General features: G+C 52.2%; 2 protein-coding genes across 4 annotated transcripts in view; one reads left to right on the top strand and one right to left on the bottom strand.

Moving 5' to 3' along the window:
* Nucleotides 1–12,049, bottom strand: part of UBXN10 (UBX domain protein 10) — a 17,381-nt gene continuing 5,332 nt past the window's right edge. Inside the window, exons 1-3 of one of the 3 annotated variants that reach the window (XR_012000164.1) lie at nt 9,911–10,017; nt 2,760–5,370; nt 1–2,017 (exon numbers count right to left, since the gene is read on the bottom strand). Coding sequence is in view for 2 of the 3 variants with exons in the window: in XM_026012058.2 (XP_025867843.2) it covers nt 4,501–5,355 (855 nt within the window). In the remaining variant the exon portion in view is untranslated. Of the gene's footprint in view, nt 5,371–9,910; nt 10,018–12,049 lie in introns of those variants that run through there. The other 2 variants (XM_026012058.2, XM_072750988.1) reach the window with 2 other exon arrangements.
* PLA2G2C (phospholipase A2 group IIC) overlaps nt 9,467–12,049 on the top strand; it is a 22,737-nt gene continuing 20,154 nt past the window's right edge. The window contains exon 1 of the mRNA XM_072750990.1: nt 9,467–9,484. The gene's annotated coding sequence lies outside the window, so the exon portion shown is untranslated. The remainder of the gene's footprint in view (nt 9,485–12,049) is intronic.

A 12,049-nucleotide genomic window follows, 5' to 3' on the forward strand; every position in this document is an offset into this window, starting at 1 on the left:
TTTGTTAATTAGGTCAAAGGACACTGGTTTTATTTGCCCTCCCAAGAAGAAATGCATCCCCAGTCAGCTGCTGGGTTTGAATGAACAGAATGGAGGCAGGCAGGAGCGGGAGAGGTAAATGATGTGTCATTTCACTGGAACCAGGTAGATTAAGTAACCTTGGCCAGTAAGCATGCCCCGAGAGTTTGATGGTAATTGATTTTCAGCGAAATAGTGACATTTTTAGTTGCATCTCTTCTCAAAGAGCAAAGAATGGCATAGGAATTCTCTGTAAACTTTTTCCAAAAAAGGGCACTTCCTTCCTTCCTTCCTATGAACATTGCTTCTGGTCAGTGCTTCTCCCTGCCCACCATGTGTTTGTTGCTGACATGTTTGCTCATTTTTGAAGGAACAGTCCATTATGGTGATATAGTCAAGTGACGTCCACTTGGGTAAATCCCAACTTGTCAAATCTATCTTGCCTCTTTTCTCCCTCGAGGGTTAATAAACAATGTGTCCAGAATTTGACACCTCTCACGACATCTATGGCTGCTGTTCTGGCCCAAATTGGCACCATCTCTACCCTGGTCACTGTCAAGGGCCACAGCTGGTTTTCCATCTACCACACTGACCCCTCCAGTCTACTCTCAACACAAGAGCCAGAGTGCTCCCGGCCGAGCACAGCAGTCCTTCTGATCGAGGCCTGCCTAACCACACCCATGGATGGTTGTCTATCAGTGGCTCAACCTCCTGGGACAGGATTCAAGTGTGTCCGAAAATACCTCCAGAGATTTGATCTTCCCCGTAAATTGTTCAGGAGCACCGCCACTTCCTGCACAGTTTGAAGGTAGAGAACACAGAGGTGTGTCAGAAAGGGCTGCCAGACACTGCCCTAATCAGAAAAGGAAAGTGTCACATCGCCAGTGTAGACGCAGAACATCCAATTTTATTTTTATAATGTGAGTTATTGTCTTGTGTGTTTGTGAGTCACTGAGGGTCGGCTCCGCTTGGATGTTGCCAACGCCTCCGCAGTGGCCTCTGACCTTTGTGGGTTTGGGTTGGTTCTGGCTCGAGGCGAGGGTGAGCAGGCTCCAAACTTTGCACTTGATGGTGGTGTGTTACTCATTGCACTGGGGAGACAGATATTCCTGCTGGCTTCTGAGACTGATTCCAAAGTAAGGCTAAGGTGGAATCATCTAGCTTTCTTTGCAATTCTATTGAAAAGGTAGGACAGTAGATCCTCTTACCCTATGAAAGCCTCATCGAAACTACACCTCATGCTACGGGAAACCACACACCCTTTTATCTCAACTTATTAAAACACTGTGTAAAGCGAAACTTTGTACCTCTCGGGGCAGCATGGCTTTATTTGACACTAGAAACCCACTTGAAATAGTGGTAAGAGCATGGACCAAAGTGAAGCAGCTCAGCTCCTGGAGCGCCTACGTTTGTAATGCATGATGGGGAGAGACATCTGACAATAGACTTGAAGGCTTTTAATTATAATGGAAACTTCAAGACTTGTCTACGTTTCTTTGTTTGTGGAGTATTTTCTGCAGGTTCTCTGGAGTGACAGTCACGTTCACCTGCATCTCTTCATCAGGACTGCCCTGGCTTGCCGGCTGTTGGCTGGATCCCCAGGTACTTTCAGGGCAAGGACTGTTGTGTTAAAACCACCTGCCATCTGTTGGTGAAAATTTTTTGGATTCTAAATGATGAGTCACTTATTTCTCCTGCTGTTCCTTCTGCTGCCAGGACTAATTTACCTCTTGGACTGTAACAGGGGATATGCTGGGAAAACTGGTCTTGAAGCTTTGTCCTATGCAAAGTTCACATCCCTAATGACCATGCTTCCCGGTGCCATCACTGGAAAGGTGGACTTGCCTTAGCATTTCCACAAGATGGCGAGGAGACAGCAACAGCGTATCTGACCCTCATTCCAGGGTCCTTCACGGATAAAGCTGCAGCCACCAACTTCAGTCGCCTTGAGGTTGAGAGTCCCAAAGCAGTTCCACATTTCCTTGCCAATGCCAGTCACCTGTGAGTGACACAGGAAAGATCCTCAGTGACCACTGGTTCAATGAATGAGGTCTGTGACTACAGAGTGGTCACCCAAGGCCACCAGGGGTAGTGAGCTGGGCCCAGGTTAGCCCATCAGGCCAGGGTGGCCATGTGGCAGTGCCACCTGTAGAGCCACCCCTCTGAAATTCTGATGGAGCTGTTCTTGCCAACCTCTGAAGGAGAGTACTTGGAATGATTTTTAGGAGGAATTCAGGAGACTCTTGCCATACGGAGCTCGGTGCTATCATATAACCTGAAAGCAAGATCTGTGGGAAGGGTGGGAGCGGGGAGCCTGGGGACGAGCACTTGGATTTAACAGCGCAGCCAAGTGCTTTTCCCAAGAGGTCAATGGGCCCCTCTGTCCGCTAGAGCACGGTGGCTGGAGTCCTGCACTAAAGTAGAAGGCGTGCTTCTCCACTGACTCAGCTTCACGCAAATCAATTTTTATTGTTTCACCATCCTTTTGTCCAAAAGAAGTTTATTAAGGTGGCTCAAGTCTAGTTCTAGTCACGTGTCCTAAGATACCCTAAAATATTTCTATGTTTCATGCCTTCCACATTTTTTTGCCACCCCCAAATCCCAAGCTAAATAGCAGCAGCAAAGCCCTAAGTGCAGAAGATTCTAGCTCCCTCGAGCATGCTCCGTTTCACTGAAGTTTTCTACAGATTTCCTGCCTGAAGAGATTACCGAGTCCCAGGTGGGTGGGATTTTATTCTTACCACAGAGTAGGTGTGATTTTGCGGGAGGCTCTTCCTCCAGCCTCCTAGATCAGAGGCAGATATGTGCCTGAGTCCTGGGTGGGAGGTAAACCTCCTGTACTGTGAGTACCGGCCTCGAGCCCCCCGTCCCCTCTGCCATGGTCGCTGGTCGGGAGAGGTGGCCAGTTGCGTGGGCCTGCCTGAGGCCCTGCAAGCCCCAGCTGACCTTTGCAACCGAGATGGTATTAGGAAATTTTACCACACATTCCGAAATAGCCCACTCTCGAGTGATCTGGGTGGTGTGGGATGCGGGAAGGACAAGGCGAGCCTTCTTTAGAGGAGATGAAGTTGGCGTTAATCTCCGTGGCTGAGTATGAATTTGCTGGAAGTAACATTTCCAGCCACATTCCTTATCTAGGTACAAGATGCACTTGCTGCTGAGGCTGCCACGCTGATAGGCTTCTAGAACTCCTGCCTTCCCTGTGTACCCAGGAGCAGAGAGAGGCGCATCGGTACTCGGGGCTTTGGGATGGCTGAGATCTTGAGGGATCAGTTTCCCTAATCTGGATGGTGATTTGGCTATAACGAGGATCAAGATGAGAGGTGGAAGTCTCGCTGAACTCCCGATACAAGAGAACTTTGGCAAATTGTCCACGTCACCACTTTAGAGTTGGAAAACCAAACAGGCTAAGGCATTCAGATGTACTTTGTGCCCATCAGACACTTGGGCACACGGTCTCTCAGTACGGGGCGCAGCCAAGTGATGCCCAACAGAGGCACCCTTGGCCTCGGGAGGTTCCGAAATCACAGAACAGGGACACTGGTGTCCCCACACCAGGGAGTCTCTGTTTGAAGGAGGTGAGACGCTGAAACCATGTGTCCATACCCAGATAGGCCAAGGCCTCCGGTGCAAACTGGTACAGACTTGTAGGTTTGGGCGGTTTAAAATCAAAAAGATTCCATTAGTGACAAAAGCAAAGGAAATCAGATTCCACTGGTTTTTCTCAGTTTGGGAAGAATGTTGCATGCAGAGAGTAGCTACCGATATTTGCAAACCTACTTATTCTCTATTTAAGAGTAGCTACTTGGCTAATCCACGATTGCAGAAGCAATTTACTTTCTCGCTCTCAGACTATTTCAGAAATGTTGATGTGTTGGGGGATTTGTATTAGCAAAAGACCTGTTCTCTCCTCTGAAGCCACATCACACAAACAGTAATCCCCAAGAAACTCTAGCCACCCGATGCCAGCAAAGGGGGCTGCTTCTAAGATAGTGTCAACTGCCTGTTTCTTAAAGATGCTTGCGAGAAATACAAATGCCAGTCCGACATTTCCTGAGCCCTGGTTATTTACCAGACCAGAATCCTCTCTGGGAAGTGTTTAATCCTGCATCAAATACAGAAAGGCAAACCATTGGCTTCAAGAGAGCGAGGGTTCGTTGTAAAAGCAAGCAGATGCTCCCGAAAGGACCCAGCTCTGGGCAAAGGAGGAGGCCTGGTCACGGCGGTTTCAGGAACAGCCCGGGTACCTCGCCAGTTCGCCCCAGTGCTGGAGGGACTTCAAAATTGGAGGAGAACCTTCTCAATACGCTTGGCGCACGTGCAGATTTCACTCCTTCAAAGGAGGTGCTGTGAGGACGAGTCCCGAGCATCACAGGCGCACCAGGTTCGCAGGGCACTGGGTACCGAGCTGCCCGGAAAGCCACAGCACCCAAGCGTGCTCCTTTCTCCGAGGCCCAGGACTCCAGCTGGGTGGCTGTGGACTCAGGGCTCCCCGTCCTCTTCTTCCTGTGAGATGCCCAGCACCGACTTGTGGGGGATTTTGCACTCCTGCAGAGATCTGCTGAGGTCAGAGAAACGTCTCCTGGGCACCTCCATGGTCTCGATGCTGCAGGGGTGGTAGGTGGCCTGGTTGTTGCGCTCGGCCACAGCAACCACGGTCTGTAAGGCGTCAGTGGGCCGGAAATGGTGAACGAACCTTCGGCCCGACGGCGATCTGATGGCCAGCAGCAGCGTCGCCTCTCCGTCTGATGGCTCCTCCAGGTCTCGGGCCCTGGATGACATCTGTCTCCTGGTTCGGACCATGACTGTCCTCTCTGGGGAACAAACTCGAACTCTGGAATCTTCTTCGCTTGCCTTCATGGTGCCCGTCTCCTCCCGGTAGAGAGCCTGGATGCTGCTCAGCTGCAGTGAGCCGGCCTTTGTGGCCACTGCGTCCACAGAGCCCTCCTCCAGGGTCTTCCTGTTGATGGAAGGGAGGACTCGGTATTTATTGAGGGAAGAGGAAGCGCCCATGGGCACCTGCTGCAGCAGCTCGGGGATCTCATCGGGCGCTCCCTGGTTTGGAGACCTGGGTGCGCAGGCTCCGGGTCTCTGGCTGCTTGGCGACTCGCAGGGGACGGCCGGGGGCAGGGTGGCCGGCGCGCGCAGAGAGCACAGCTGGGCACCCTGCGGACCCTGCGGTTTGTGTGGACGCGGCCGCGGCCGGCCCTTGGCGGACTTGGGCCTCGGGACGTGCATCTTTGCCGAGTCGGGCTGCCAGGCGAAGCCGTCAGCGGCTGGGCTGCCAACGGGGCTGCGTTCGGGGGCTGCTATGTTCACAGGGGCTTCTGTGGCCATTGCTCCTCAAGACCCCTAAGGAAGCGGAGGAAAGACAAGCCGCGGGTTAAACTTCCTGGGACTCTGGCCTCCAAGCCCGTGACCCCCAGGTGCCGGAGTTAGTGCCAACCGGCATGGAGTTAGGCGTTTCTCTCTGGATTTCGGGCATCGGGGGAGGGGCACCTGCTGCCGTTCATTCCTTCGCTCGTTCATTCATTTCAATCACTTGGAAAAAAATCAGTGAACCAAGACCGAGGAAAGACAGGTGTTGAGTCCACAATGAGAAATTATTGCCATGAGGAAATAAAGTGAGAGTGACTGGGGGTGGGGCTCATTCTTATTCTTATGAGGCAGGGGGGCTTTAAACTGAGAGACCAGAGGAATGAGAAGCAACAAGCCATGTGACAATCTAGAGCAGGGGCTGGCTAACTTTTTCTGGGCATGTTTTCAGCTTTGGAAGCCACATGATCTCTGGTCCAATGACTCAGCCCTGCCCTTGCAGCCACTGACCCGGTTCCCCTCGTCGCCCCCAGGCCTTACCTGACTCTTCCTGTCTACCCACACTTTAACCTTACTTTGTTTTCCTTCTTCCTGTCTTTTCTTTCAATCTTGGTAGGTGGCTCTGCACAAATCACTCCATGTAAAAAAATCCCTCCACCACCCTAACTTTGTAACCAGGGGGATGGGAAAGGGGAGGGGGGCACTGTTGAAAATTGGCCCCTTGGCCAGAACTCACAGGGAGGTATGCAGGTTCTAGATGAGGGGCCAGCAAACCTTTTCTGTAAATGGCCAGATAGCCCATATTTACAGTTTTGGCAGCCATAGGGTCTGTCACAACTCCACAAGTCTGCCATTGGAGGGTGACATCCGCCATAGACAGTAGGTAAATGAATGGGTGTGGCTGTGTTCCCATAAAGCTTCATTTATGGACACTGAAATTTGAATTTCATACAATTTTCATGTGGCACAAAATATTCCTCTTCTTTTTTTTCACCCATTTAAAAGTATAAAACCTATTCTTAGCCCACAAGCCACATAAAACTGGCAGCAGGCCACATGTACCAAACTGTGTCTTAGACCAACTCCATAGGGGACTCTGGACACGTGCCGATTCTACAGATGTATGGGCCAGAAGGGCAGAGCAATTGGCCCATGGTCACAAAGCCAGCTATCAGCACAGCCTGAACTAGAACCTGGGTCTTGTGACACCAGGTCCTATTCTGGAGGACCTAGGCTTCACCTTCTGTCTTCCCGGCCACCTGGTGAACACTTTGAGGGCCTCCGTAGGTGGGTCTCCTACGCTAAGGGTGCTCATGAGTGCTAGCAAAATCCCACAGAAGCCCCGTGTTCCCAAGCTCGGTAGGAGGCGTGGGCATTTCTCTTCTCAGGCCAGAATTGCCAGATCAGGTCTCCTTCTCCCTCCTCACCACCTTGGTGACCCCTTCATTAACACGGCTACCACCACCACCACCCCAAGGCCCTGGTTACATCCTTCCCAGGACACTGTGGGGAGGGGGGTGTCTAGGGCTCCCCTCCTCCCTTGGAATCCTGACCACCACTGCACTGCTGCTTTCTGCCCATAGGCTGACCAGGTCTCTCCCTGCCCTCTAGAGACCTTCTGGTAACTTCTCAGTGTGTCACCATCCCCAAGAAGTAGCATATTTGAGTACAAAGGAACCAGGACCTGGTGTCCCAAGTCTGGGGTTCCGTTTCAGGCTCTGCAGAGAGTTAGCTGTGCTACCATGGGACCATCATTCTACCTTTCTGATACATCTCTTTCCCCATCTATAGAATTAGCCATATGACCTTGGAGACATTATTTAAATACCTCTAGCATCAGTCCCTTTATCCGCAACAGGATGGTAGTAATATGAAATAATGTAACCAGGGCTATAAGTTCCAGGCTTGGCTTAAGAAAAGGTAAGGTGCTTTTGCTTTTGTTTTTGGTTTTCTGTTTGCTTAGTGCTTTCTATCACTTTATGTCCAAAAGTCTTACCTGTTGCTACAGAGCTTTTTCCCCAGGAGAGGGAAAAAGTGGTTCTACTCCTAGTCACCTCTAACCAGCTGGGCGCATTTTGGGACGTGCACCTGCCCTGCCCACTGCACAGAAATGCCGGAAGGCCGATTTTAATGAGCTAAGGCCTCTGAACTTGCCTCAAAAATGCAAAATAATGCTTTTCTAATAACGCTTTCTAATTCCACACTTTTATTGCATCCTCACCTCAAACTGACTCCACGCTACCTTTGTCACACAATCCTGAGCAACGTAATGCCAGCCCTGCAGCTTTCCATTCTAACATTACCGTTCGGTGCCTCTCACCCATCTTGCCAAATTTTAGAAGGTATCCCCTCCCTCTCCATTAAGGCCATACCCAAACAAAACACAGTCTTCCCCTATATCCCCGAGGCACTAGCCAGTTCAAAAGCTGTCCTCCATTTCTTAACTTAAAAGCCTCTGTGTTCGCTCCACCCTGTCCACAGACGGGGTCTTTCCACACTCCCATCTTCCACTTCTCGCTCGGCTTTCACACCCAGTCTGGCTGCTGGGAGTTCAGGAACCTTCTCCTTGGCATGAAAAAAGCCTGCCCATCTCCTTGTTAATTTAATCTATTTTCTGATCAACTGTGAAAAATGTGGTTTCTTCCCTGTTGGTTTAGTTCTAAAGTCTTTCCCTTGCAATTAAGCAGCTCTGCACTTTAACTCAGGATGACACAAGAAGGTCATAATTGTCCAACTGTTCTGCCAAAGATAAGCTCAACTCGGGAACCAGCTCCCCTTCTCGGCTCACCCTCCCCGCCTCAAGGAATGGCTATTAATTTGCCACAGCTTCTACAGAATTATCACAGACTTGGCTTCTAACTCCCACACATGCCTCGGGAAGGTTTAACTGTCAGTAAGTTTGGTAACTTAGAAACCTCTTCCTTAACAACTTTGATGAGGAAAGTCATGTGTTCTTGCAGGCTCTCTGCTGGATTATTTTTAACGTAAAACTTGAGTATGTGCATGCACTTTCTATACCTTTTGGTACTATATAATTATCCATGTTCAGGGGGTGTCATATTCAAGACACCCTGGTCATAAGATAACATGACTGCGAGCTATCTCAGAGAGAGAGAGAGAGAAAAAAAAAAAACCTCAATTATGACTAATTCCTATAAGCCCACTCATGGTTATTTAGAGACTAACACCTCCTTCAGGTAAAACCATTCCATCGAACCTGCTTTCATAACCCACTGCCTCCTCCCGAGCTCGGGGACCATCTGTTACATGGAGGGAGCACCAACTCTCCCCAGCATCTATCCCATGGAGAGGGGAAGCAGGGGAAACAGGTGTTTGGGGACCCTGGGCCAGCAGTGCCTCTGCAGCCACACCTTGGGTCCCCAAAGCCTGCCCATCCCGCCCCTGGGGCCAGGAAGACTCACGCAGAGCCCATCATTATCCCGGCTCAGCTCGTTTCCCCACCTCTAGGCCTGGCAGTCGCTCAACCACAAAGTGATTTGACAAGACCTAGGTGTAGGCATCCATCAAGCTGCCAGCTGATTAGGCAAGTGGCCTGTTTACTTAAACAGAATAGCTGCACCCCAGAGGCTTGCTAGCAGTCAGGAAACAAACATTGGTAACTGTTTCCAGGGAACTGCCAAAAGGGCAGGCACCCATTCCTTAAGATTAATCACCCAATCAACTGGAAAGGGAGAACATGTGACAGGAAAGGCTGAGGCCATCCTCCTGCTTTCCTAAGGAGCCCCCCCCCCCACCCGCCCCTCAGCACAGGGTCAGACCACCCTCATCCACTCACAGCCCAAATCTAAACCCACAGTAAACGCAGTAAAATACACCCACCCACGTACCATCTGCTGATGTATACCGAGGATGCATACATTTGAATTGGTCTTTTAAAAATGTTTATCAGTTAATACTATCCCCTGCCAATCCCCACCCCGCCCCCCTGGTGAGGCTGTCAGGATGAAAGGCAGGAAAGGCACTCAGAAGAATCAACAGGAGATGGTAGTTGGCCTGAGCAGGAGAAAACTTTGGTACCATTCCCAGTTCTACCCCCGACTAAATGAGTAGAATGCACTGTCCCACGCAGAGTGCCACGTTTCAAAGGGGGAGTGGAGACATTGGACCGCAAGCCATCAAGTGATCAAAGGTTTGGAAAAGGCAGTGGGGACGGTTGCAAGAGCAGCGTGGGGAGGGGCAGGTGGAGGAGGAAAGCTGCAGCCGATCTTCCAAGTGCCCGCAGGCCCCTCTAGACCCAAAGGAGCTGGAACAGCAGAAGCAGGCATTTGGGGGAGGGGCACGAGGGGACGCCTAGAAAGTGAGAGGCGCCCAGGTGAAAGAGCACGGGTCTGGGGGAGCTCCGGTCCGGTTCGGGCCTCTGGTGTCCCCCTGGGTCGGTGTCCCCGTCCAGGCCCCGGGGCTTCCGCGGAGCCCGGGAGCTGCCCCATTCCTGCAACGGTGAGCTGGGCCGGGCCTGCGTGGCCCCGGGAGTGGCCGCTTCTCCCAGGGCCCGTCCTGTCCCCGGGGGCGTCGCCCTGGCCGTGCCCCTGGCGGTGGCCGTATGGGGCGCGCTCACCTGCCGCTGCTCCATCCGCTGCGGTCGCCCCGCTCCGGCCGCTGGTAAACAGCCCGCGTCTCCCGGGCAACGCGCCCGAGGGGGCCACGTGCTTCCTTCTGGGCCGCCCAGCCTGGCCCCGGGGCGAGCAGGTGTGGGGGGGGGGGGGGGCTCCTGGCTTCCGTGACCTCGGGGCAGGCCCCAGCCCGTTCAGTGTCCCCAGCTTGGGGGGCAGCTGCCGGACTGGTTTCCTGCGAACCCTACAGGCTGTGAGGGTGCTTCTAGGGCATGGGTCCAGCTGGGGCCTTGTCTGTCCTCAGGGCAACCCCTCCAACTTCCTCATCAGCACCCCCACTTCCATCCCTTCCTTGGTATCAGTTGCATCTGCCCCTGCTCTGCCCCTCCTCACCGCCACCCCTACGCTTCCAGCAACCCCAGTCACTGCTACCCCATTTGTCTTTCGCCCCATGGTGGACACCCCAGCCCGTTGCCCTGTGCCCTTTCTCCCCGCGGAGGCCTGCCTCTTCCCTGCCCTGTCCAGCCCGAGGCCCTCTACTCAGACCATTCCCTTAGGAGAATCCCCCCTGCGCTTCTCCGGCGGCCTCTCCAGCCCTCCCACCTGAGGGCTGATGGAGTTTCCATCCATCAGTCCACCCACACCCAGGGGCTGGAGAAACCTTGACCAGCCGTGGTCCTGGGGGTAATGGAAAGGTGTGGTCTCCAACTTCTACTGGACCCTCGACACTTCAGAAGAAATCCTTCCACTTCCCACGGTTCCGTCCTTTCTCCTCTCTCCTCCACGGTGACTTCAGACCTGTCCTCTCTCCTGAAACCTCTCCTCTCTTCCCTCTCCCTGCCCCTCCTCCCACATAGAAGAATCCCTACTTCCCTCTTCAGGGAGAAAGTAGAAGCCATCCTATGGAAGCCTTAATGTCCTGCCATCAGACTACACACTTGCCTGCCTTCCTCCCTCTCTCCTGCTCGAGTGGGAGGGGACACGTCCTCTGAGTCTGTCCAAGACCTATGGCTCCTCCAGACACCACCCCTACCCCCACCGCACCCCCAGCCAAGCCAGTTCCCTGCCACAGGGCCACACTCCAGCATTGCTCCTGCTGTCCTCGATACCTGGAAGATCCTTCTCCACCCTCCCCACACTTGGCTTCCTCCTTTCCTTTGCCTAATACCCACTCACCCTTCAGATCCCGACTTGATGGATGAAGACTCTTCCGAAATGGAATTGAGATGGCTTCAGAAGGAGCCCTTACTGGACTATTATTGCCTGCCAGGCACTGTTCTAGATTCTTGGAATATGCAGATGAATAATTTCGTGACTACATTATTGGAAGATGATGTTAGTAGACATCCAAGAACCAAATTATCAGTGGAGAGGATTAGGATTCATTACCTAGCGTTGTGGCCAGATATTTGCTATCTAGTGTATCCCAGACGCATGGACGCAGGATTGCAGTAGGGCACAACTCTGCCCCACCCACAAGATGGTCACAGTCTGGTTAAGGAGGCCTGTCACACACCCCTAAAGAGTTACAAATCAGATTGTTTTCCATACAGTTTGAGCCAAGAATGGAAGAGCGGGCGCAGGCTGGACGTGATGATGTGCCAAGTGATTGGTGCTGACAGGAAGTTTTTCAGGCCCAGGGAAGGAGGGGATCATTTCAGCAGTGATGTTTCTTCCCATCTCAGAAAAGCAGTACCTGATTGTGGGAGCTGCTGTGGGGCAGGCCTCCTGCTAGGGTCACCCGCTCACCCGCCCTGGACATCCAGGGTGGCATCTGAGGCCCCAAGAGGTTGCAGGAAGTGGCGGTCTTAGGAGCTGTTGGCTTTGCAGCTCCATGCTGGTGGCTTATTTCTTGTAAACGATTCTGTCAGAAATATCTAAGCAATGCTCTTCAGGCCTTCGACGCCCACCCAAAAAAGATTAAAGTAGATTCTTCATCAGCTATTTTAATATCACCTAAGAATTATGCAATCTTTTGGAAAATCAAATTTGCTTCTCACCGTGTGTGTGTGTGTGTGTGTGTGTGTGTAGGGAAATGGTGCTTAGGCCTAAGGTCTGTTTAATATTTAGCAGTACGGGCCCTTTGGTCTCTGGTGCCATGTGATGTGCAGTGCCAGGGGGAGGCTGGAGGGAAAGAAAGGAAG

The sequence above is a fragment of the Vulpes vulpes genome, chromosome 2 (assembly GCF_048418805.1).
Source record: "Vulpes vulpes isolate BD-2025 chromosome 2, VulVul3, whole genome shotgun sequence".
NCBI lineage: Eukaryota > Metazoa > Chordata > Mammalia > Carnivora > Canidae > Vulpes > Vulpes vulpes.